This window comes from Lucilia sericata, unplaced genomic scaffold, assembly GCF_015586225.1.
Source record: "Lucilia sericata isolate MDLA Ls3-8-SP2 unplaced genomic scaffold, ASM1558622v1 Contig000123F_arrow, whole genome shotgun sequence".
Classification (NCBI taxonomy): domain Eukaryota; kingdom Metazoa; phylum Arthropoda; class Insecta; order Diptera; family Calliphoridae; genus Lucilia; species Lucilia sericata.
This window is the reverse complement of record NW_023994155.1, coordinates 19,259-43,010: the sequence shown is the minus strand read 5'-3', so window position 1 is coordinate 43,010 and position 23,752 is coordinate 19,259. Positions and strand designations below refer to the sequence as shown.

General features: G+C 31.6%; 1 protein-coding gene across 5 annotated transcripts in view; it reads right to left on the bottom strand.

Annotated features, from left to right (window-relative positions):
• Window positions 1-23,024, bottom strand: part of LOC119600816 (probable ubiquitin carboxyl-terminal hydrolase FAF) — a 29,625-nt gene extending 6,601 nt beyond the window's left edge. For 2 of the 5 annotated variants that reach the window (XM_037951376.1, XM_037951375.1), the window contains exons 1-15: window positions 22,873-23,024; window positions 17,800-18,576; window positions 9,871-10,019; window positions 7,257-8,236; window positions 6,389-6,646; window positions 4,321-6,318; window positions 2,880-4,251; window positions 2,396-2,768; window positions 2,017-2,332; window positions 1,797-1,950; window positions 1,214-1,364; window positions 834-1,142; window positions 640-748; window positions 456-565; window positions 23-374 (exon numbers count right to left, since the gene is read on the bottom strand). In XM_037951376.1, the coding sequence (XP_037807304.1) occupies window positions 23-374; window positions 456-565; window positions 640-748; window positions 834-1,142; window positions 1,214-1,364; window positions 1,797-1,950; window positions 2,017-2,332; window positions 2,396-2,768; window positions 2,880-4,251; window positions 4,321-6,318; window positions 6,389-6,646; window positions 7,257-8,236; window positions 9,871-10,019; window positions 17,800-18,110 (6,942 nt within the window). In that variant the 5' untranslated portion in view covers window positions 18,111-18,576; window positions 22,873-23,024. Of the gene's footprint in view, window positions 1-22; window positions 375-455; window positions 566-639; window positions 749-833; window positions 1,143-1,213; window positions 1,365-1,796; window positions 1,951-2,016; window positions 2,333-2,395; window positions 2,769-2,879; window positions 4,252-4,320; window positions 6,319-6,388; window positions 6,647-7,256; window positions 8,237-9,870; window positions 10,020-17,799; window positions 18,577-22,371; window positions 22,525-22,872 lie in introns of those variants that run through there. The other 3 variants (XM_037951372.1, XM_037951374.1, XM_037951373.1) reach the window with 2 other exon arrangements.
• Window positions 23,025-23,752: the final 728 nt, after the last annotated feature.

Genomic DNA, 23,752 nt, shown 5'->3' with positions numbered 1-23,752 from the left:
ATATAAAGCCATTTTAATTTACCTTTAAAAGTTGCTGTTTCTCCTGTATGCCTAAACCCACATACATGCTAAATAAACTAAAGTAGTGTGGCAAATGTTTACCATGATCGGCTACCTCACATTTTAATAACTTAAGAACACTTATTAGAATTTGTTCACATAAATTATTGCCATCATAGCCAGCCAGCGGCTCATCATTGATGGCAAAATGACAAAAGAATACAACTAATTTAACAAAAACAGTACGAACTTCCGGTGATGGTGCCATTAATATATATTCACCCAAACGTGTGGGTGGACTTAGCAATGCATTGCTAGCAAACCATTTTCGTACCAATGGTGATAGACGTATATGATGTGATAGTGTATCATACCTAGAGAAATGAAACGAAATTTAACAAAATAAGGAATGATAAGGAATGATTTTCATGAGTTAAAACTTTTTTTCTACTAACCATTCAATAACTGGTCCACGTAAAGACTTTTTGGTACGAAAACCGGTATGAAAGAGAAATTGTGAAGCCAATTGAACACCTAATAAAGAGAGCTCTTCGGCGGCGGGTGTCTGTAAAATGAAATTAAACAAAAATTTTGTTATAGTTCAATTTTAGTTCTGTTCCAGTTCATCTTATCACTTACCATTTTATCAGCCCTCGTTGGAATACTGCAACTAACCAATTTTTTAATAAAATTGAAAAATTCTACAGAAAATATACTCTTTGAGTGAAGAAAACGTATATTTTGATTTCTGCAAATATAGAAAAAACAACAACAAATTATTAAAATTTATAAACAAAGAACATCACTTTTGTAATTTGTCCGCCCTCACTTACCTAACACTTCTTTCGATTGGTTTTGGCAATGGCAATACAAAATTACGACTTTCGGCCAATGAAAGTTGTTCGACGCTCGCCTCAAACTGTATGGGTTTTTGATCACAACGTGTATAGAATAGCATATAGGCATTCCACCAACGTTTCTGACGACGATATTGCATGCGTTTCAAATTACTATCGTAGATTTCACCCATATAGTCACCGCCAAAACACTGGGCTTTCATTTCTTCATCTTCGTTCATTTTACATTCGGTTACGTCACCATCATCGAATTTATACCATTGTTCTTTGCCAGTGGAGGGATTACTGCAGGAAATTTTTGAAAGAATAAAATATGTTATTCTTTTGGGATTAAGTGTCATTCTATTGAAACTTACTTTGAACGTATATAACTGAAATAATGACCACCAGAAGCTTGACCACTATGTACAACAATGCCAGTCAGTTCATATTTGGTACATTCATCATTAGACTGACAATTATCACCCACTTCGATAACCTCACCCTCGAGTTTAGCTAAGCCAGAGACTGTTAAATAGAAAATAGATTGATAATAATAAATTAATAGCACTCAAAGATTGTCTATAATTCTTGTTCCGTTCTAGTTTAGTTTTAGTTCAAGTCTAGTTCAGTTCTAGTTTAATTCTAGTTCGGTTTTAGTTCAGTTCTAGTTCAGTTCTAGTTCAGTTCTAGTTCAGTTCTAGTTCAGTTCTAGTTCAGTTCTAGTTCAGTTCTAGTTCAGTTCTAGTTCAGTTCTAGTTCAGTTCTAGTTCAGTTCTAGTTCAGTTCTAGTTCAGTTCTAGTTCAGTTCTAGTTCAGTTCTAGTTCAGTTCTAGTTCAGTTCTAGTTCAGTTCTAGTTCAGTTCTAGTTCAGTTCTAGTTCAGTTCTAGTTCAGTTCTAGTTCAGTTCTAGTTTAGTTTACGTCTAGTTCTCGCTCTGTTCTACTTTTGTTTACTAACCTGTATAAGGCTCCATATCCAATAGTCGTGGAAATTCAAAGTAATCATTGAATTTAATCGCACAAACACGTTCATAATCATATTCAAAACGTTTTAATTGTATGGCTAACACGGGCGGTAGTTTTTTCACACACAACCGCTTAATTGTAACTACCTAGAAGTGTAGAAATAAGATAAGTAAGAAGGCAACAACAAAAAGGACATCAAATGTTTTCTTTACTTTTTTATCACATTTATCACAATGGTATGCATCAGCGCCCTCCAAGAGTTCACCTTTAACGTACTGTTCTAGAGATTCGGTTAATGAGCTATGATTTCGTATATCGACGCTAAAAACACTAAACGGTTCCTCTTTTGAATAACGATGAGGACATTCTTGACAAATTTTCTGATCACTAAATGATCCACCTAATGTGTTATTCATTAATTGTGTTTGACCTAAAGCTTTCAGACCCTCATCTAAACTTTCGAACAAGGACATGAAAAATTCAACAGCATCCTGTTGTTCACGTAAATTAACCGGTTCACCTTGGAGTCTAATATAAAAGAAATCGAATGTAAAGTATTAAACGTTTTGTTAATTTAAAGTAAAAACTTACTTAAAATGTGTCCACAGACCACGTGGCACATAGAACTGTAATGCACTGTGACCCAAATGGGCAAAGATGGCCTGTACATGTTTGAGTATGACTACATGATAGTTTTTCCTAACATCATTATTATCATCGTTAGAATTGAATAGAGCCGAACCCATGGCATTGGCTTCGGGTTCACCGCTAAAGTCTTCGTTTTCATTTGTTGCTGCGCCATCAGCTTTAAGTATACCCACGCGTATTGAGGGTACCATATAAAGTTGTTGCAGCACAGAGTTCATATAACATGTGGCGCCGGCATTTTTCAAACCACAAAAACCTTTAATCGGTCGTGCACCGACTGGTGGTAAATAGTCCCAATCACGCAAGGGTTCAGTATCTGTAAGAAGAGAAAAGAATTGAAATTTTGTATAAAAACTTGAAAATTTAGATTTTCTGTTAAAAATTTCAATTTTTATAAAAGAAACCTTTCAACACCACTTCGACTCACCTGTGCAAACAAAATCCGTTATCGTATTCGTTAGCAACTTCATATTAGGAACGCAATTCTGACATAATGCTATTAATAAATCACAGGCAGCTGCAATCGTATGTGGACTACGACACACCGGTGGAGGGGCAGTTTCAGTTTTTAGTTTACCATTTTTACGTAAATGCAAATATTCTCGGGAGGCGGTAAACAGAAAAGCATCGATTAGCTCATGAATCAAATCGTTCAGTTGAGCCTTCGTTTCGGGCGATAGGAAAAACATCAATTCCTTGGCCAAACACAAATGACCTTCGAGCAGATCCTCGTGCACTTGAATATCTCCGGTAGTTGTGACATGTTCTCGTATCTTTTGCAACCATTTGATTTCTTCAGCCAGCAAACCTTCGCCAATGTTGAGGGGCCAGTTGACAACACAGCCGTAGGAGAGAGTGCGACAGAGTAGTTGAAAGAAATCAGCACAGGTGGCTTCGTGTTGAGGCACCAGAGTCTTAAGGGAGCTAACTAACAGATTAACCATATAGGCAAAGGGACGTCTGTCACCGGCACAGTAAGTACAAGTGAGAAATAGTTGTTCGGCCGCTACCTGTCTTACGTGACGTGATTGATTTTTCAATATTAACGATGTTATGAACTTATTCCACAGGGGATCAGCACTTAGTGCTTCATTAGCACTGGGATTTAGGACCAAAGAGATGGTTAGCACCTCTAGGGCTTCTTTACAAACCAAAAAATCTTGACTGTCCGGCATGGAGGTATCATCGGCAAAATCATTTTTAGTACCCAACGACTGTAGATTGCCACACGACGATGCCCAGGCCAATTGGACTACAGCTTTAATGGTAGATATATCGGGACAGGACCACTGCAAAGTCGAAGCAAAGAGCAAGCGACAAACCTCACCTTCAGGACTGGCCGATAGCATTTCTCTGGCCAAATTTTCAGCCAACTTTTGTGATATAGCCCTTAAAGTAATCTCTGAGGTATTTGGTATTGAGGTCAATATTTGTTTGAGTATTTCCACCTGTGAACGTGAGTCCATATCGTAGTCAAACAGCATAGGTTCGTCGCCCACACGCGATAGCACACAGCCTACTATGTAAAGGAAAAGTTTGGCTAGTTTCAATACACACTGGAATGATGCACGTTTGGTGTGCATATCGGCGTTGGGTAAGAAATTATTTTTGGTCAACAGTTCAAGTATGAAATGGGCACAACCTGAATGCAGCCAAGAAGATTGTATTTGTAGAGCATTTTCGCCATAGGGATCGAGAGCAGGTATTAGAAGGCTGTTAAAGACACATAAATTGTAGTGCACCTGGGCTGGGGTGGGATGCAGGAACAGCATTTCGGGTGTACATTCAGTAGGGTTAATCTAAAGTAAAAAACCAAGAGAAGAAATAAAAAATTGTGTTCAGTTATAGAAACGTAGGCATCAACTCACCGGTTCATTGCTGGATGTAACCTGCTGTTGAGGTGGTTGTTGAGCGGTTACTACTCCTCCCACATTGGCTACATTGCCAGCACTGTTATCCTCTTCCCCTTCTTTGGTAACATTTGCTACATTTCCCGCACTTACGCCCGTGGTTTGCAATTGCTGCTGCAGTTGTTGAGCTGCCGACATGCCACACATTATTTGCAACATTTTAACGGTCTGACGATCACAGGGCAATAAATGTAACAGCATTTTAGCACTTTCCCTCAAACGACCATGTTCCAAATCACTGCCCAACTGATAAAGTTTCAGGAAAAACTCTATATAATGGAAATTCCTAGAAATAATCACTCCCGGTAAAGTACTTTCCGATTCGACACGCTGCATGTCGGGACAAGGTCTGGGTGGTGATCCAGTACTAGAATCACTAGACGTATCCGGACTACTAGCCAAACCCACTCCTATAGGTGTTAGTTTAGCCGTTAAGATCATTTTATCCCTTATAGAATACTGGGACAAGGGATTTATCTCATCGCCAATGTCTATCAATTCGCCATTGTTGTAGTAGAGATCGACTTTTATGTTGGCCGTCGAGGTGCCCTTAATGCGTTTAAGTAAGTTGCGCTTGAAAGAGGAAACCATTTCATTGTTGTGTGTGATGATTTCTATGTCATCGATTGGTCGTCCAGGATTTTGAAAACGTATATAAAGACTAGTATATTTACCGCGTGTGGCACGTACTAAAGGCAATAGATAACGATCCCCATTAAAGGAACGGTCACATTCTTTGATGTATTCTTGCAGAACCTTAAGAATGCGACACATTTTTTCGGCTTCTATGAAACGCATTTTCGAATCTTTCGATTCATTCTGATCAGCCTGATTGGCATCATCGGCCACTACGGGCACTGCATTGTTGGAACTCAAAGACTTGCCCAATATCATTATATTGGTGTAGTGAGTCCTTAAACGTTCACAGCATTCACCTATAAACATTTCATGGAATTCACTGATATTCTCCTGGAGTCGGGGACCCAAAGCTGTTGAAACTTCTTTGAGCAGATCAATAGCTTTATTGGCTATTTCCTCACCGCCCGTTGTTATGACACGCCATAGATAATCTTTACCTATTAGGTCCTCATTGTCCAAAATATAGCCGCGATGTATGGCCTTGAGTTTATCTTCTTTGGAATTCACCGCTTTAAAGAAACGTTCAAAGCACTTGATGCCACTTTCCGTTAGTAGATGTGGATCCAATTGGAGTATATTGTTTTCGAAAAAGTCTTTATTTATGCCAGGATCAAGATCTGGCTCTTCGCCCATCAGTTTACCGAACCAGCGGAAACATTCTTCACGATCCGAAGGAAACACAGCATTGACAGCCAAACAGTGCCAGATTTGTTTAGCTTGATCTGCACACAACCACAGTTGGCCATCTTTTAGCAAGAATTTAAGGAAATCTAAACGCTCCGATATCTGCATATTGTGTGGATAACGCCCATCGATACACAGCGAGGCAGGTTCAACAGTGGGCATATCCGCTATCATGGTGCGTATCTTTTCCATGTACGATGTTAGACTATTAGTAACTAAAATGACTAAAGAGTAATCGTTCTGTAGACGTTCGATGACTTGCTGACGATTTAGGGATTGTTGTGAACGTGGAGCATGACTGGGAGATGATTCGTAAAGGCAACAGATTTCACGGATTAAACGCAAAGCGGGCAATACCCAAGTTTCACCATTCTTCAACTCTACCACACATTTGTCGAGCCAAACGATTTTCTGAGCATCACGTTCCTGTGAGCAACTGTAATCTAAGATTTTCACATGAGCTGCCAACGCTTGATCGAGCACCTCGGGTGGTATCTCTGAGCTGTGGGCCAAAGTCCAGAAGAGCTTTAACACTTTCTGGGCCATCACACCGTTTTTGTCATCTTCCGCTAAGCGGCGTATTAATTCCAAAAGTCTTTCTCTTTGGCGTTTGTTAGCAGTTGTCATGCTGGCCTGTAGTAGTTAAAAGAGATGATCTTGTTAGTTTGTTAAGATATACAAGTGATATTTCGTTGTACATTACCTGGAATGATTCAAATAAATGATCTAATTGTTCTGGTGTAAAATCCCAGGCTAATTTCGCTAATAAATCATGAACATTCTTTACGATTGCTTCATGTTTTCCAGCTTGAGCTCTCCATACGGCATCCAAGTCTTCTAGGGTTAATGCATGCTCCTTAATTAAAAATCGAATGATTTTCTCTAACTTTTCTACATATTGTGGCTGATGTAGAGAGTCTTTCAGAACGATGCCCAAAACATCGGATTCTTTGATCCAGGCCTAAAGAATTAAAAATAAAGGAATTTTTTAAGTTTTATTTTAATTAAGAAATTTTGAAAATTTTTGAAATAGTATTTGGATGAAAAGTTTTTTACAGGTTTTTAAGAAAAATGCTTTTTCAGCTTTTTTAAGGAAAAAACTTTGTTGAGCTTTTTTTATTTTTTTTTAAGAAAAAGCTTTTCTGAGCATTAAAAAAACTTTTTTGAGCTTTTTTAAGAAAATGCTTTAATGAGTTTCTTAAGAAAAAGCTGTATTGAAACATTGTAAGAAAAAGCTTTTTTGAGATATTTTTAAGAAAAAGTTTTTTTGAGATTTTTTAAGAAAAAGCTGTTCTTAAGAAACAAATTTTTGAGATTTTTTTTAAGTAAAAAGCTTTTTGGAGATTTTTTTAAAGCAAAAAGCTTTTTTGTGCTTTTCAAGTAAAAATATGCTTTTAAGATTTTTTTGCTCTAGAAAAGTGCTTTTTTAAACATTTTTACGAAAAAATAAATTTTGTAAAGATTGCTTTCTGATCAAAAAGCCTTCTTAAAGAAAAATGCTTTTTGGGTTGAAAAGTGAAAAGCTTTTCTTTAATAAAGCTCTTTTTGGTTTTTTAAAGAGTTCTACTCACCGCCATTCTTTCAGCTGTCAACCAATCCAAATCATCATCAGACATGCAGTGAGGCAATTGTGGAGTCCGATGCGCATAGTACGACACCGATGTCAAAACCTTATTGATTTCGTTGAGAGCATTCATTTTACCATTAAAACTGGACACTTGCAACAGACGTAAAATCATCTTTAAACGAAACATTTCCAAGTTACGTATAAGTTCCTCTTGACCTGGCAAACGACTAGCTAAATAACGGGCAGATTTAACAATACCATTTATATAATCATTGCGACCCTCCGGTTTCGCTTCACGCTTTAGTTCTTCATCCGAAAAACTATCGAGTAAATCCAAAACCACATTCCAAATGGGCATAAAATATTTGGATATAGTAGCGGGTGTCAGCAGTTCATAACACTGACCAAAGGGCCTCAGCAAACTATAGATGAGGGCCAGTGTTAATTTGTTCTTCTGCTCCGGATCAGGTTGCAGCATGGCTCTCGAACCACCCGGCTTGGCACACCCCGAGGCCACAGCGGCCGCCGCTTGCTCTTGCTGTTTGCGCAACAGCTGAAGACCCCTATTAAAACGTTCTTGCAGATTATCGAAACCACCCAATTGGCCGAAACGATTAATTAAATCGACTAGCCAACCGCGAGGATTCTTCGGTTCAGGCGGTGGTTTGGCAAACATTTTATTGCCATCCAAAACACCCCACAGATGATCGGGTGGCGAGAAACATTCTGTCTGTCGGGCCGCATTGAATGTATTGAATTTATTGTCGGGATCGAAAACTATGGCCAGTAAATCCAGCAGATAGGGATTATCACGGGTCATGTGAATGGCAATCAAATGTAACAATTTGCCACAAGAGATCAAGATACAATGGTGAATATTATATTTCCACGAGTTGACAGCCTCATCGGTAAGAATTTTCGTAAACGATGTTGTTAAAGCACTATGATAAAATTCGACACAATTTTCGCATTCGTGATCGACGCCTGGATGAAGGGGAAGAGAGAATTGTGGTGGTTATTTATCTTTTATAAAATTATTTAAAAAATATTAAAGGATTGATGAACTATTTTGAAAGTAACTTTTTAATAAAGACGGATTTTTCGAAAAAAGTACTTTTTGGAAAATAAACTTTAATGAAAACGCATTTTTAAAAAGTTATTTTTAAAGTACTTTTTGGGGCAAAAACTTTTAATAAAGTATTATTAAAGTTCTTTTTGGGACAAAAACTTTTAATAAAGTATTTTTAAAGTTCCTTTTAAAAACTAACATTTTTTGGAAAAAGTACTTTTTGAAAAATAAACATTTATGAAAAAAGTACTTGTTTCCGAAATTTTCGCTACAACCAGTTCCGTCGGGATCCGTTTCTAATAATAATCATCAAAGAACAATTTCTAAAAATAAATCATTGATCTGATTCGGGAATCATTCTATGCACAATAATGCTTTTATCATTGATAAATAAACTAATTCGTGAATCATGTATTTTGATTCAAAATCATTTCCAATGTTTCTCGATAAATTTAACTAAAAAACGATTAGTTTAAAAACTGTTTCCGATAATTTTACTAGAACTAGTTCGGTGGGGATCCAAAACGAATAATAATCATAGATTAAAGAACTACTAAAGAATAATTTCGAAAAATAAATCATTGATGAATGATCTGATCCACGATTCATTCTATGAAACGAATTACGACTAAGAACTAATTCCGACACAATAATTCTTCTATCATTGATAAACGAACTAATTCGCGAATCATTCTATGGAATGTATTTTGACTCAAAATCAATTCTAATGCTTACATTTTTAAACAAAAATCATTGATTAAAGAACTTTTTCAAAACTTTTCTCTAGAATGTATTTGTCAACTGTATAAACCTTCTAAAGAACTAGTTCCGAAGGTGACAAATTAGAGAAATTATAATTGATGAATGAAATGATTTGGGAATCATTCTTTGTAATGTATTTTGACTTTAGATCGAATGTCGTCCGTATAACGCTAGAATAGTAACATTTCTAATGGTAAGTATTCCAACCAAATTCATGGATTAAAGAACTAGTTCTAAAATCATTCTATAGCATGAATATTGAACTAATTCTAAAAATATTCTATAGTATGTGCATCGCTTCCACAGAACTGGTTCTTATGGTGACAATTTCATAGGAATATTATTGAATAAAATAACTGATTCGAGAATCATTCTCTAGAACGTATTATGACTTTATAACAGTTTCCAGAATCAGTTCGGAAGGTGAGAATAACGAACAAGTATTATCGATTAAAGAACATTTCCGAACCTGTTTATAATGCTTCCATATAACAACAAAATTAATTTAAGAAAAACTGAAATGGTTCGCGAATCATTCTTTGGAATGTATTTTGACTTTACATCGAATGTTGTCTGTATAATATAACAGTTCTGATTAAAAAAAAATCATTAAATGAATAATGAACTAATTCTGAAACTATTCTATAGAACGAATATAGCCCAGAATATATTCCACAGAACCACAGAAGCTAAACCTCTTTTAGAATCAGTTCGGAAGGTGACAATTACGAACGAGAAACACTTAAATTCGAAATTCAGTTCAGAAAAACAAAATTGTAAAACTTACCAGCTGCTGTTAGCTGAATGGCAGCATTCAATAATACCTCCAATTCTTGTTCGGGCAGTACGGGTACAACCCATCTTGGATTTGAAATTTTCTGTGTTAATGATCTTAGTTTAAGCGTAGGAAATGACGCTATCAATTTCTCAGGTGATCTAAAATTACAACAATAAAAGGAAAATATACAAAATGCAATACACAAAAAGTTAGATAAATACAATAGATAAACAATTAGAGAATTGTAAAATTATACTATAATTATGATTCATAAATGGCAAAAGAGAAAAGGCATATATTTGTATACAAAAACTAAATATTAAATAGTTTTTTTTTGTTGATAAATAAATAAAAACAGAAAAAAATGGTTGGCAAATATGAAATTTTATAAAAAAGTGTTTAGCATTATAATTAGACTAGCATACCCTGGGTGCTTCGCTACCCTAACTTAAATTAAATACATACAAAATTTTGTTTACTTTTATAAAAAAATTAAAATTGATTAAAAATTTTTTTAATGTTTCAGTTTTATACGTTCAATATCACGTGATTAAATTCGCATTCAGCAAGAAGCTTGTATTTTTAGTTTCATTCTTTTAGCTTCCACATTATAGAAAATTTCGAAAGTACTATTTGAAAAAAAGTACTATAAAATACCTCTAATAGATTAATATAGATTGATGAATGAAAAAGTACCAAAAGTCCCTTTCAGTAGATTCTCATTCACTAAGCTTTTAAATTCAATAAGGTTTTAAATTTTATTTTCAATACCTATGTTCAATATCGTAAAAATATCAAAAAGTACCATCTGAAAAACGAAAAAGTACAAAAACCTCTCTCAATAAATTCTCATTTAATAAGGACCGTGTGTTTCGGTTAACCATTATAAAGAATCTAAAAGGTACCATTTGAAGAATAGAAAAGTACCAAGAAGTTCCCACTTACAGAATATTATTTAGTCAGGACCATGTATGTTAAAATAATGTTCCTAGGTTGAATATTTTAGAAAATTAAAAAAGTACCATTTATGAAATAAAAAGTACTAAAAAGTTCTCTCTTATGGAATCTTATTCAATGAGGACCGTGTATGTTTAATAATCATGTGTTTTGAATTCATATTATAGAACATACAGAGTAACATTTGAAGAATGAAAAACTACCAAAAGTGGAATAAATTCTACCTTAGTGGAAAGTAGGTACTAATAAAAATAGTACAATTTTTCCCCTTTTCGCTTAGAAATATACTTTTTGAGAATTAAGTTTACAACATGTTCCGTACTTATGTAAAACTATATATCACAGATAAAACTCAAACGATTCAAATCTGCATTCATTTGTTCCAGAAAAATAGTGCTTTCAAAAAGTACCAAACAATTTACTCGAATTTGGTCCTATATAGATCTTAATACTCGAATTCCAAAATAATATACCAACAGCTTTATTTGTGTGAGTAAATAAACTACTTTTTAAAATTTTATAAAAATTGGCTCAATGAGTTTGAATAAAATTAAATTTCCCGTTTTTTCCCTTTTTGGTACTTTTTTCCCCAGTGAAATAGCAAAAATTTTATTACAATAAATATTACAGAGTTAGTCCAATATACCGAAAAAGTTTTCTTAATGTGCTAAAAAAAAGTACCATAAATACAGTTTTCTCCCTTTTACATCAAAAAAGGACTGAATATTAAAAAAGTACGAAACAGGTGTCTCATAATTTTGGGAGATGTATCCAAAATATTTATAAAAATTTTATTATGTTAATTAGTTCAAAAGTTATGAGGGGCCAAAAAAGGTACCAAAATCACAATTGTTACACATTTTTACCCCTTAAAAGTACGAATTTCAAAAAAGTACCAGACACCCATCTGCCCATTTTAAGAGTAGATACAGGTGCATTTAAAATTTTTCTTGTATCACTAATATTGTGTAAGATAATTAGGAAAACCTGTTTTGCCCGTTTTTTCCCCTTTTTACCCGTAAATGTACAAATTTCCAAAAATCCCTCCTTAGTGGATCTACATAACCAAAAAACACATCTACTGTCAAAATTTCATGATTCTAGGTTCAGCCGTTTGGGCTGTGCGATGATGAATCAGTCAGTCAGTAACGCTACTCTTTCATATATATAGATTTCTTATCTATAGGTTTTTTTTTTTGTTTTAAAGGCTGATATTTTATTTAGTGTTTTATATTTTTGCAGTTTTTTTTTCGCTTTCTATAAAGGTTTTAATTTCAAATGTTTAATGGGTCTTTGTTAAAAGTTTAGAAAAAAAAGATGACGTATAACAATAATTAAGAAAATTGATAAGTATAATCTCAGAAAAAACACTTATACATCAACAGTAAATAGTAATAAATAAAGCAAAAAAAAAAGAAAACAAATTTTAAATCTATATATTGAAAATTGTTTAGCAACAAGTAAGTTGTTTGTTTATTTATAAAGCACTGAAATTTAATGCATTTAATTAGGCAAATATTGAAGCGGAATTTGAAACTAAACTTTAAAATAAAGTTAATATGCTTATAAATATAAATAGCTACAGTATTGTTTGAAATTAAAGCATGTTTTTTCACATATTCTATTAAAATTATAATAGAGAAAGTTAATATATTCCAAAAATCCATAATTTTGCCTTGATTTCTCTTATTTTTTGGTAAAGAGTTCTGTGTTAGCTACAATCTTGATTAAAACATTAATTTTTACATATTTTATTTTAAACCTAAACAGTGGAAATTAATGTTTTCTTTTAAATATTATTTTGAAATATGGAATTATAACAAATGTTCTATATTTCCTTATCATTCCTTTCAAAAGTTTTTATTATAACTTGACCTTGAAATTAAAAAAAAAAAAAAAATTAATAGTTTAATTTATAAGATCAAAAGAAAACAGTTTAATCTGGTATTTACAGTGTTTTTAAAATAAGGTTAAGGTTATTCTAGAATAAGAGAACTGCTACAGATTCTTGTATAGCTATGAAATCTAGAACATCTAGATGCTTTAAAATTGAAGAATAATAAATAAATAAAAAACTGTTGCCAATATTGTCAATATTATATAAAAATCACTTAAAAAAGAAATTAGTTCTAAACGGAGCAATTGTCTTGTAAAGCTTCAGTAAGGTTGTTTTTGTTGCAACAGTTTCTCTATTTTTAAAAGTTCTTCTCTGGGAAAAAGAAACTTCTGGACCAGAAGTTCTGGTTGATATTACTGAGCTAAGTTGACAATCTTTAGACGAATGAGAATCGGGTTGTTCTGAAATGCAATCGCCTTTTGAACGCTTTGTTGTTGCTGTAACAGCTAAAACTATACAATAATCTAGTTGGGGGGGTTCTATGTACATCAATTGGTCTATTTCAATTGGCCAGAATTTCTTCCGTGTATACTATGGGCTCCAAGTACGACATTCATGCGGTATCCTGGGACCGCGGAATTTATGGCGTCTCTATGAATGTCGTTTAAAGCTGCTGTATACAAGGACTGATCCAATGGGTCCTGCACATATCTGCGTATGTTTTCCTCGTATATACAAAGATCCTTCCTGACATGACTCGTGGGAGTATCCAACTGTAAGATGTTAAAGTTGGAATGACTCCTCCCATGACATCGCAGGAGGAACTGTTTAGTCAACATGACATTCGTGCAGGTGATGTTCCGAGGTTATTTGTAGGCAGCCCGTTACAGTCCTTAGGACAGCATTTCGGCAGCTTTGAATGTTTCTCCACTGGGTATCACTGAGCGAAGGTGACCACACTGGAGGAGCATAATTGACCGACCAATCGTTTTAAATGTATCTAACAAGGTTTCTTTATCCATACCCCAAGTGCTGCCGGCTAGCGCTTTGAGGATCTTGTTTCTACTTCGCAATTTGTGCGTGAGCTGAGGAAGTAAATAGGCTATCAAATGAGACCCCCAAGAGTTTTGGGTGGTGCACGGTTGTAGCAACAAAACAACGATTTAGAATGCTTCCCTAAGGTTGCTGAACGTAATAAGAGAGTAGAAGGGCCACCGATTTGACACTAAGATTGTAATAATATTGAACAGAAGAATTTGTTCAACAGGTAATAATTTTACTTCATCGTTTAAACGTATCATTGTCGACTCTAAAACACTTCCACAGAACCAGTTAGGAAGGTGACTTTATATATAAAAATAAAATTAGTATGTGTTTGTATGTTTGTTTGGACTTTATAGACTGCTAAACTGCTGAACAGATTTTTTTGAAATTTTTAGAGTCTTCCGGCATGTCTGGAAGAAACTATAGGCTAATTTTATTTCAAAAATTTCAGTAGGCTATGTGCCACGCCCATATACAATATAAGTTTTAAAATAAGTCTCTCCGACTCTCCGCCACATAAACAACAACTTAGAAAAACGTAGCTTCGATCTTTCCATTGAAACGAAATGGAATTGCTTCTACTTTTTCTTTCGATTCAGTTTTTAAAAATCTTTCTACAGTAGTTTTACCCCCATTTTCACCATATCTAGTTATTTTTTAACTTTAAGATATATTGACAGTTCTCGTACAAAAATTGTCTTAACTGGAAGAATGACTACCGGTTAAACGATAACTGAAGGTGATGAAAATGGGGGTTAAAGGTGTTCTTGAATCGTTCTATAGAATAAATATCAACTCATATAACACTTCAATAGTTCGGATTGTAACAGAACCGGCCCAGATCCGCTCTAAGGGCGGGTTTCTTACTACTCAGTTAAACTAGGCTTAACTTGCTGTTAGATTAAACTCAGAATAAGTTTAGGCGGACTTTAACCGATGATTGTGTTTTTCAGTTATGGATTTAAGTTCAGTTAACTTTGTTAGTATTGCCAACTTTTCACTCAAAAACATAAACAATGAACAGCTGTTTTCTACAAATAATACTTTTGTAAAATGAAAAAATTTGGAAAAATGTTAAATAAACATTTAAAACAATAATAAATAAAACAAAATAAATCAGAATATTGCAATTTACTTAAAATATTAAGTTTTTGTTCTTCCGAAATCATTGTTTTATTGTTTTTGTTAATTGTGTCTTCTCACTTATAACTTAAGTTTAATTGGCCAATAACACTCAGTTAAACTAAGATAATAAGTAACGTTACTGTTTACTTAAAAACACAAATATATATTAAATAAACTAGGTTTAAACAAAGAATGTAGATTATCTTTATCTGAAAAACCCGCCCTAAGTATAGCTTTTAAAGAGTTTTCAGCTGTAGCATGATTTCTTTAGGGAAGATTTTATAGGATATCTTTAGGGAAATTTTAGTTTTGAAAGAAGTTTTCTAAAGAAAAACTTGAAGATTTTTTAGAATTTAAAGTCATTTTCGAATAAAATTTTAAAATTTTGCTTAAATTTTCATAAAGTCCAAATTTCTTTCAACAAATCACAAAATAATTTTTTGAAAATTATAAAAGAAAAAGAAAGAAGGTGTATATTATATGTTTATTATACCCATTTCTTTTATTTTGTTTAAATTTCATTTATTTTTCGTTTCTTTTGTTCCATAAATAGTTTAAAATTTTAATATTTACACATTATTATAATCTATATAGTACATAAATTTATTATTTATTACGTTATTTTTTTCTCTCTGCTTCTATTTGTGTTTTTGTTATTTATTCTTTTTGTTATAATGTATACCAAAAAAAAAACGTACATTATTATTTTTAATATTTTTTCTTGTACTTTTGTAAAATGTCTAATTTTACTCACTATACTTTAATTATTCATACATTTAATTTAATATACAATTTTATTATTGTTTATTTATTTTGTTGTTTTTTTTTTCTTTATTATTTTGTAAGTTCATTTAGTTCAAGTTTAAGGGTATAATTTTTTTGTTATGCAGAGCATTTAAAAGTGACATAAATGAATTGTTTATTAAAGTTTTATTTTGTGGCCACTAATTAAGTAAACAAATTTCCCTGAGTACGATCAAAAAGTACCATTTAATAAATGTTGAAGCTTATAAAAATGTTTATGTATTTAATTTTATCACAAAACTTTTGTTCAAATTTGGTTTTGTTTGTATTAGGAATTTGCCGTTTAATAAATAAATTAAATAAATATTAATGCAAATTAATTTCATTGTTGAAGCTTTATAAATAAATAATTTGAAATTTTTGGTGATATGAGATATTGAGAGTTTTGGTTTGAGTTTTAATTTTGTTTTTAATGTTTATTTTTAAAAGTAGAATCCGTTTAGAAACCAAATTTTTGACATAAAAAAAAGTTGGTCCTTCGAATCGGAAACGAAAAAAGTTATGTGAGGAAAGTGTTTAGAAACTAAAACAGTTTTCTAAAGAAAAACTCTTTAGAAACTAAAGCAGTTTTTTAAAGAAACACTCTCTAGAAACTAAAGAAGTTATCTGATGAAAGAGCGTTTAGAAACTAAAACAGTTTTCGAAAGAAAAACTCTTCAGAAAGTAAAAAAAAGTTATGTGAGGAAAAAGTGTTTAGTAACTAAAACAGTTTTCTAAAGAAAAACTCTCTAGAAACTAAAGAAGTTATCTTAGGAAAAAGTGTGTAGAAACTAAAGCAATTTTCGAAAGACAAAACTCTTTAAGAACTAAAGAAGTTATCTTAGGAAAAAGTGTTTAGAAACTAAAACAATTTACGAAAGAAAAACTATTTAGAAACTAAAGCAATTTTTTTTAAGAATGACTCTTTAGAAACTAATGAAATTATCTGAGGAACAAGTGTTTAGAAACTAAATCAGTTTTCTAAAGAAAAACTCATTAGAAACTAAAGCTTTTCTTTAGATAACTGCTTTCATTCCTAAAGAGTTTCTTTAGTTAACTGCTTTATTTTCTAAAGAGCTTTTCTTTTGTAAATCTTTTTCATTTGTAGTGTTTTTTAATTATCTAGTTTGTTTCTAAAAAGTTTTTTCAATTAACTTCTCTAGTATTGAATGAGTTTTTCTTAAATCAACTGATTTAGTTTCTAAAGAGTTTATCTTAGAACATTCCTTTAGAAAAGTATCACTTAAATGCTTTAAATTTAGTTAACTGCTTTGGTTTCCAAAGAGATTTTTATTATTTAAATGCTTTTAGTTTCTATAGAGCTTTTCTTTAGAAAACTGCTTTAGTTTCAAAACTGATTATCTTGAAAAAACTGTAATATAGAAAAATTTATAAAATTTAAATCAAAAATATGAAAACCTGAAGGAAACAAGGGGAAGAAAAGTGAAAAAAAAAATAAAACAAAGAAAAAACACTTCACCTCTGATGTAGGTGTACAATAAATGGACTAACATGACAGACGAATTGCAGCTAAAAAGTACTTAGACAAGAAAAAACAGAAAAATGAAAAGATAATTTCATTTTTAAATATAATGACGTGAGACACTCCCAAAATAAAAGCACAGAACGACAGACAGACAAACAACCTCCAACACAAACAAAATCAGAGCAGGAAAATAAACAAAAAAATTAAATAAATGAAAAAAAAGGAAAATATCTGAAATTTTACAATTATATTTAAAACGCACTAAATTTGTTTTTGTTTAAAGAAAAACTTATTAAACAATAATTTATTCTGTTGCACACCAACAAACAATCCAATTTGCCATTCTTAGTCATGGCAGCAAGAAAGTGTGTGTATAGAATTTAAACTAAAAAGAAAATCTAAATAAAATAATAAGGAAATAAATAAATTTCTAAGTTTTAATAATAATAATGTAATAACACGCGATTTGTTTAAAGTTATGCCAAGACTCTCTGCCTTAAAAACCAAAAACAATCTTTAATAAAAATAAGTTGTTTAAATGTGATTTAAAGCTTTAAAGAAATAAAATCTATATGTAAACGAGTAGTAAAGTAATAAATAGAAAATATTGTTTGCAATAATAAATTTTTGTATACAAAATGCATGATTTGTATTTTTCATTTCTTCTTTTGAATTTTTATTTTACTTTATTTTGTTTGTTACTTACACATTCTCCGTGGCTGCCGACACAGAGGCGCCAGGCGACTCTGTTAAGGGATTTATGGTGGCCGAAATAGTTGTAGACTCTGTAGGATTATGCGTAGTTAAGTTTGTTGAAGACGATGATGACTCCAAAGTTGTAACACCACCCACTCCCACTAGAGTAGAAGATGATGAAGTTGTATTAGATGAAGTGCTGGTAGTTGATGAATTATCACCGCCACTGCTACTGCCTCCGCCACCACCACTTCCGCCACTACTACCACCACCACTGCCACTGCCAGATGATGACTGGCCACGACCACGCGTATCAGTCATTGTGTGTGGTTGTAAAGTGGCAGCTGGTCGTTTAAAACGCAAAAAACTAACCAAAACTAAAATTCCTTAAATAACTACAGTTTTTCCTTTATTTTTATTCTTTTTCTAGTCTTCTGCTGCTGTTATTACGGAATACCATAGAAAAAAAAAAAACAAACGAAAAAAAGTATTTCAGGATTTGAACTTTGCAATCTTTAATTTCAAGTCTTTTGAAGATTTGAATATCGATGTTGTTCAAAAGAATATTTTATTTTAGTTGTTGTTGTCGTTCTTTATCTCTGTAGTAAATTATTTTTGATTTTATTTGTATTTTATTAAAATAAAAACCAAAAAGAAACAATTTTGTTGTATTTTTTCGTTTCTTTTGCTCTCTTTCAGCAGGAGGAACAACAAAAGGTTCCTAAGCATACGTTTTTACATATTCCACACACACTGGCTAAAAGGCAAATGCAAAAAATCCATAAAACTGCAAAAAAGAAAAAAAATTAAAGAAAAAAATACAAAATAAATGAAAATGGAAAATATAGATAGATGATGGTTGGATAGACAAACAAACAAACAAATACATTTTGCACAAGTCTTTGGACTATGGGTTATTCCACAAAGAAGCAAGTTTCTAATGCATTTTAAACAGAAAATTATTCAGTTTCTTAAAAGTTTTTCTTTCAAACTTTATAACGTGCTTATACACTAAGAAAATTTCTTCAGATTCAAAGAACAGAATTAAAACTGAAATCGAACTGCATTACAACTGAACTAGATCTAGAACTGAACTAGAACTGAACTAGAACTGAACTAGAACTGAACTAGAACTGAACTAGAACTGAACTAGAACTGAACTAGAACTGAACTAGAACTGAACTAGAACTGAACTAGAACTGAACTAGAACTGAACTAGAGCTGAACTAGAACTGAATTAGAACTGAACTAGAACTGAACTAGAACTGAACTAGAACTGAACTAGAACTGAACTAGAACTGAACTAGAGCTGAACTAGAACTGAACTAGTTCTAGTTTTTTAAGAGTAATTTTTTATAACTTCTGTTGTTTTTCTTTATGGAAGAACCCATATAGTGCAAATATCTGTAAAATAGAAATATGACACAACTATGAAAGAAAAAATAACAAGGAATATAAAACCACAAAACGATTCGGCTATACTAGCAATATAGTTTGCAAGTACTTAATTTGTAAAAGGAAAAAATTCACTAGATATTATTTTTAAGATATTCCATGGAAATCACTAAAAAAAACAAGTTTAATAACTCAAATCATGAGAATAGTTAAAAATCAATATTTTATAACAAAATTTCGGTTACTTTCGTTAGGTTGTTCTTTGTTTAAACATTTCGATTTATTTATTAAAATCAAATTTAAAATAAATATATTTCTTTATTTGTTTACACTTTTTGCTTTTATTTATACACTTTGATAAAATTATAGCATATTTTTAAATTATAAATTCACAGTTTATATCACTTGTTTAATTATACTTATTTTTCTTGATTTCTTATTTTGTTATTTATAGTTAATTAAATTACTTTTAAATATTCTATTTATTGTGATGTCATTATTGTTTTTTTTTTAATTATTTCGAGAGCAGTAATGTCATATGATAAAATTTGCATATTTATTCATTTAGTTTTCATCTTTTTTATGTTTCATTTAGCAAATTGCTGTTTAAACTCTGTTTAGTTGAAAATGAGAGTAAGGGTACGTGTGTGTTTATGGGCTGACAACAATGACGGCGATATGTCATGTTTTTAGAGAGATGACGTTTAATTAGCAAAAAAAATGTGTTTACATTGCTTTTACATGACTAGACTGTTATTTGAAGTTGTTAAGTTTTCAGTTGATTTTTTCTTTTTCTCTTTGTGTTATCTATAATTATGATTTTTTTACATTTACTAAGGGAATTCCCAAAAGTTTAATATGTGTATACACATGTAGACAGCAAAATAAGGCTAGATCTGAACTAGAACTGATCTAGAACTGAACTAGCACTGAACTAGAACTGAACTAGAACTGAACTAGAACTGAACTAGAACTGAACTAGAACTGAACTAGAACTGAACTAGAACTGAACTAGAACTGAACTAGAACTGAACTAGAACTGAACTAGAACTGAACTAGAACTGAACTAGAACTGAACTAGAACTGAACTAGAACTGAACTAGAACTGAACTAGAACTGAACTAGAACTGAACTAGAACTGAACTAGAACTGAACTAGAACTGAACTAGAACTGAACTAGAACTGAACTAGAACTGAACTAGAACTGAACTAGAACTGAACTAGAACTGAACTAGAACTGAACTAGAACTGAACTAGAACTGAACTAGAACTGAACTAGAACTGAACTAGAACTGAACTAGAACTGAACTAGAACTGAACTAGAACTGAACTAGAACTGAACTAGAACTGAACTAGAACTGAACTAGAACTGAACTAGAACTGAACTAGAACTGAACTAGAACTGAACTAGAACTGAACTAGAACTGAACTAGAACTGAACTAGAACTGAACTAGAACTGAACTAGAACTGTACTAGAACTGAGCTAGAATTGAACTAGAACTAAACTAGAACTGTACTAGAACTGAACTAGAACTGAACTAGAACTGAACTAGAACTGAACTAGAACTGAACTAGAACTGAACTAGAACTGAACTAGAACTAACTAGAACTGTACTAGAACTGAACTAGAACTGAACTAGAACTGAACTAGAACTGAACTAGAACTGAACTAGAACTGAACTAGAACTGAACTAGAACTGAACTAGAACTGAACTAGAACTGAACTAGAACTGAACCAGAACTGAAGTAGAACTGAACTAGAACTGAACTAGAACTGAACTAGAACTGAACTAGAACTGAACTAGAACTGAACTAGAACTGAACTAGAACTGAACTAGAACTGAACTAGAACTGAACTAGAACTGAACTAGAACTGAACTAGAACTGAACTAGAACTGAACTAGAACTGAACTAGAACTGAACTAGAACTGAACTAGAACTGAACTAGAATTGAATTAGAACTGAACTACAACTGAACTACAACTGAACTAGAACTGAACTATGTACAACTGAACTACAACTGAACTAGAACTGAACTAGAACTGAACTAGAACTGAACTAGAACTGAACTAGAACTGAACTAGAACTGAACTAGAACTGAACTAGAACTGAACTAGAACTGAACTAGAACTGAACTAGAACTGAACTAGAACTGAACTAGAACTAGAACTGAACTAGAACTGAACTAGAACTGAACTGAACTAGAACTGAACTAGAACTGAACTAAAACTTAAACCGAAATATAACCTTACAAATGTTATAAATACATACATACTTTAAAAAAAAATCAAAAAAAAAATATGCTAAAAATGTTGAGAATAAAGATCCCAAAAATTCTCACACAACCCATTAAGTATTGATGATGATGTGTTGATGCGATGACAGTTCAAGTTATAGCAAATCAGCTGATTAATTAAATGATTACATTCGTATAAAAATGTTTCAATAAAAAAATTAACAAATATTAAAGTTTCCTTTAATATATTAAAATATACTTCTGTACCTACAAAATCTAATGAAATTAATGTAGTGTTAAAAAGTTGTATACAAAAACTGCTTTTATAACAAAGGCATTGGTAATTAAAAATAAAATTTACACTTTAACCGTTTTTATCAAATGAATATAGGTATGAAAAACTAAAAAATAATTTAATATTTTTTAAACTCTACGAAAATCGGCAACTAAACATAAATCCTAAAACACACAGCTGCGAAAACCAACCAACAGCAATAAAAGTTTTTTTTTAATAAAACGAAGACAACGATTTATTATCGATTTTCGTCATACAACACAAAAGAAAAAGAAAAACTCAGCCGTCTGTCTCACTGTAGAAAAAATATAGAAATGAGTTGGAAAAAAAGTGAAAATGTATTCAAATATTATTTTTGCACAAATTACTCTTAGACGTTCTATTTACGCACTTGTTTTGTAAAATATATATTTAAATTTCTTTTAATTTATTTATATTACTTTGGTTTTATATATTTTTCTTTATATTTTTCGCAAATTAAAAATAAAACAACTTTTTAACACTGTCTGCCACAAAACGTATTGCAATTTTTTCACTCTTTCTTTTATTTGAGGTTCGTTTTATTTTTTCGTTTAATGCAATTTTTCTTTTCTTCACTCTCTTCTTTTTTTGCTATTTTCTTTTGTTGTGCATTTTATGTTTCCGAAAAACTCACCGTTTAATTTTTTTTGTATTATTTTTGCATCCGCCCAATTAGCATTCGGTTTTTTTATTACTCTCTTTCTCTTTTTTTAATATGTGCTCTTTTTCTAGTTTGACTTTTTGTTTTTCGGACTTGTATTTTTTCACACACAATTTTTTAGCGACTCTTTTTTTTTTGTTTTATGTTACCTTTAAAAAAATTTAATTATTTTTTGTTATTTGTTGTATATTTTGTTAAGTCAAAGACAATTTCTTTAAGTTTTATGGAATATTTTATAAATTTATTTAAAATTTCAGCCGGGCACAGACAAAATGGCGACCTTTTTTGCTCGTCTTATTTCGTTTAGAAAAAAATATTTCTTTGCCTTTCTTTTCCTTTTTTTTTTGCTAACACTGCTTACTTCATTCACTTTATTTTTTCCTTTGTGGTATTGCAATTTTTTTTCTTACAAATTTTTTCAATATTTAATACAATATATTATTGAAATTTTTCATATTCTTGTTATTATCTTACGTTTTCTATTGATTTTATTTATTTTTATTGTATTTTTTGTATTAAATATCCCCAAAAAAGTCGTTTTTTTCCGTGCTTAGAAATTTTACATCGACACTTTTCGGGAATTTGCAAAAATTCTTCTCAAAGAGAAATAATTTTCAATTAGTTGCAAATTTGTGTACGTGTTTTTTTACTACCTTTTCGGTAAAGCTGTGAAAAAGTGTAGTGGGAAAAGTACCAAAAATTGGTACAATTTTCACCCCTTAAACGTCCGAATATCCAAAAAGTACTAAATTCATATTTTGATTTGTTCGTCAAGTTATGAAGGAGTCAAAAATATTGTTTGAATATTCATTGGTTTAAAAGATACCTGGGTTGCAAAAAAGTACCAAAATACAGTTTTTACCCGTTTATTCCCTAAAGGGGCCGAATTTGAAAAAAGTACTAGAAATCTGTCCGCTTATTTTCAATTAGTTGCAAATTTGTGTACGTATTTTCTTACTACCTATTCGGTAAGACTGTAAAAAAGTGTAGTATTCGGTGTAATTGTCAATGGTATTATGTATGCACTGAGAAAAAAGTGTGTATTAACGAAAATTTAATACGAAATTTACTTTTATGGATAATTACGTCAAAATTGCCTTTAAATTTTTAAAAATACTTCATATTTACTATATTTTAAAAGAAGATGTGTGTGTTATGTTATAATTTAGGAAATTATTATGAAAATTCAATGGAAATCATTGCAAGAGTTTATTTGATTTTCTTTTGAATATTTATATTTTAAATTTGTTACTAATTATTTTAAGAATTAATTTATGAATTTGGCGTTATTAACTTCGTAAATTTGGGACACTCTAATTGGAATTGCCACAAAATCTTCACTGATCTACATATT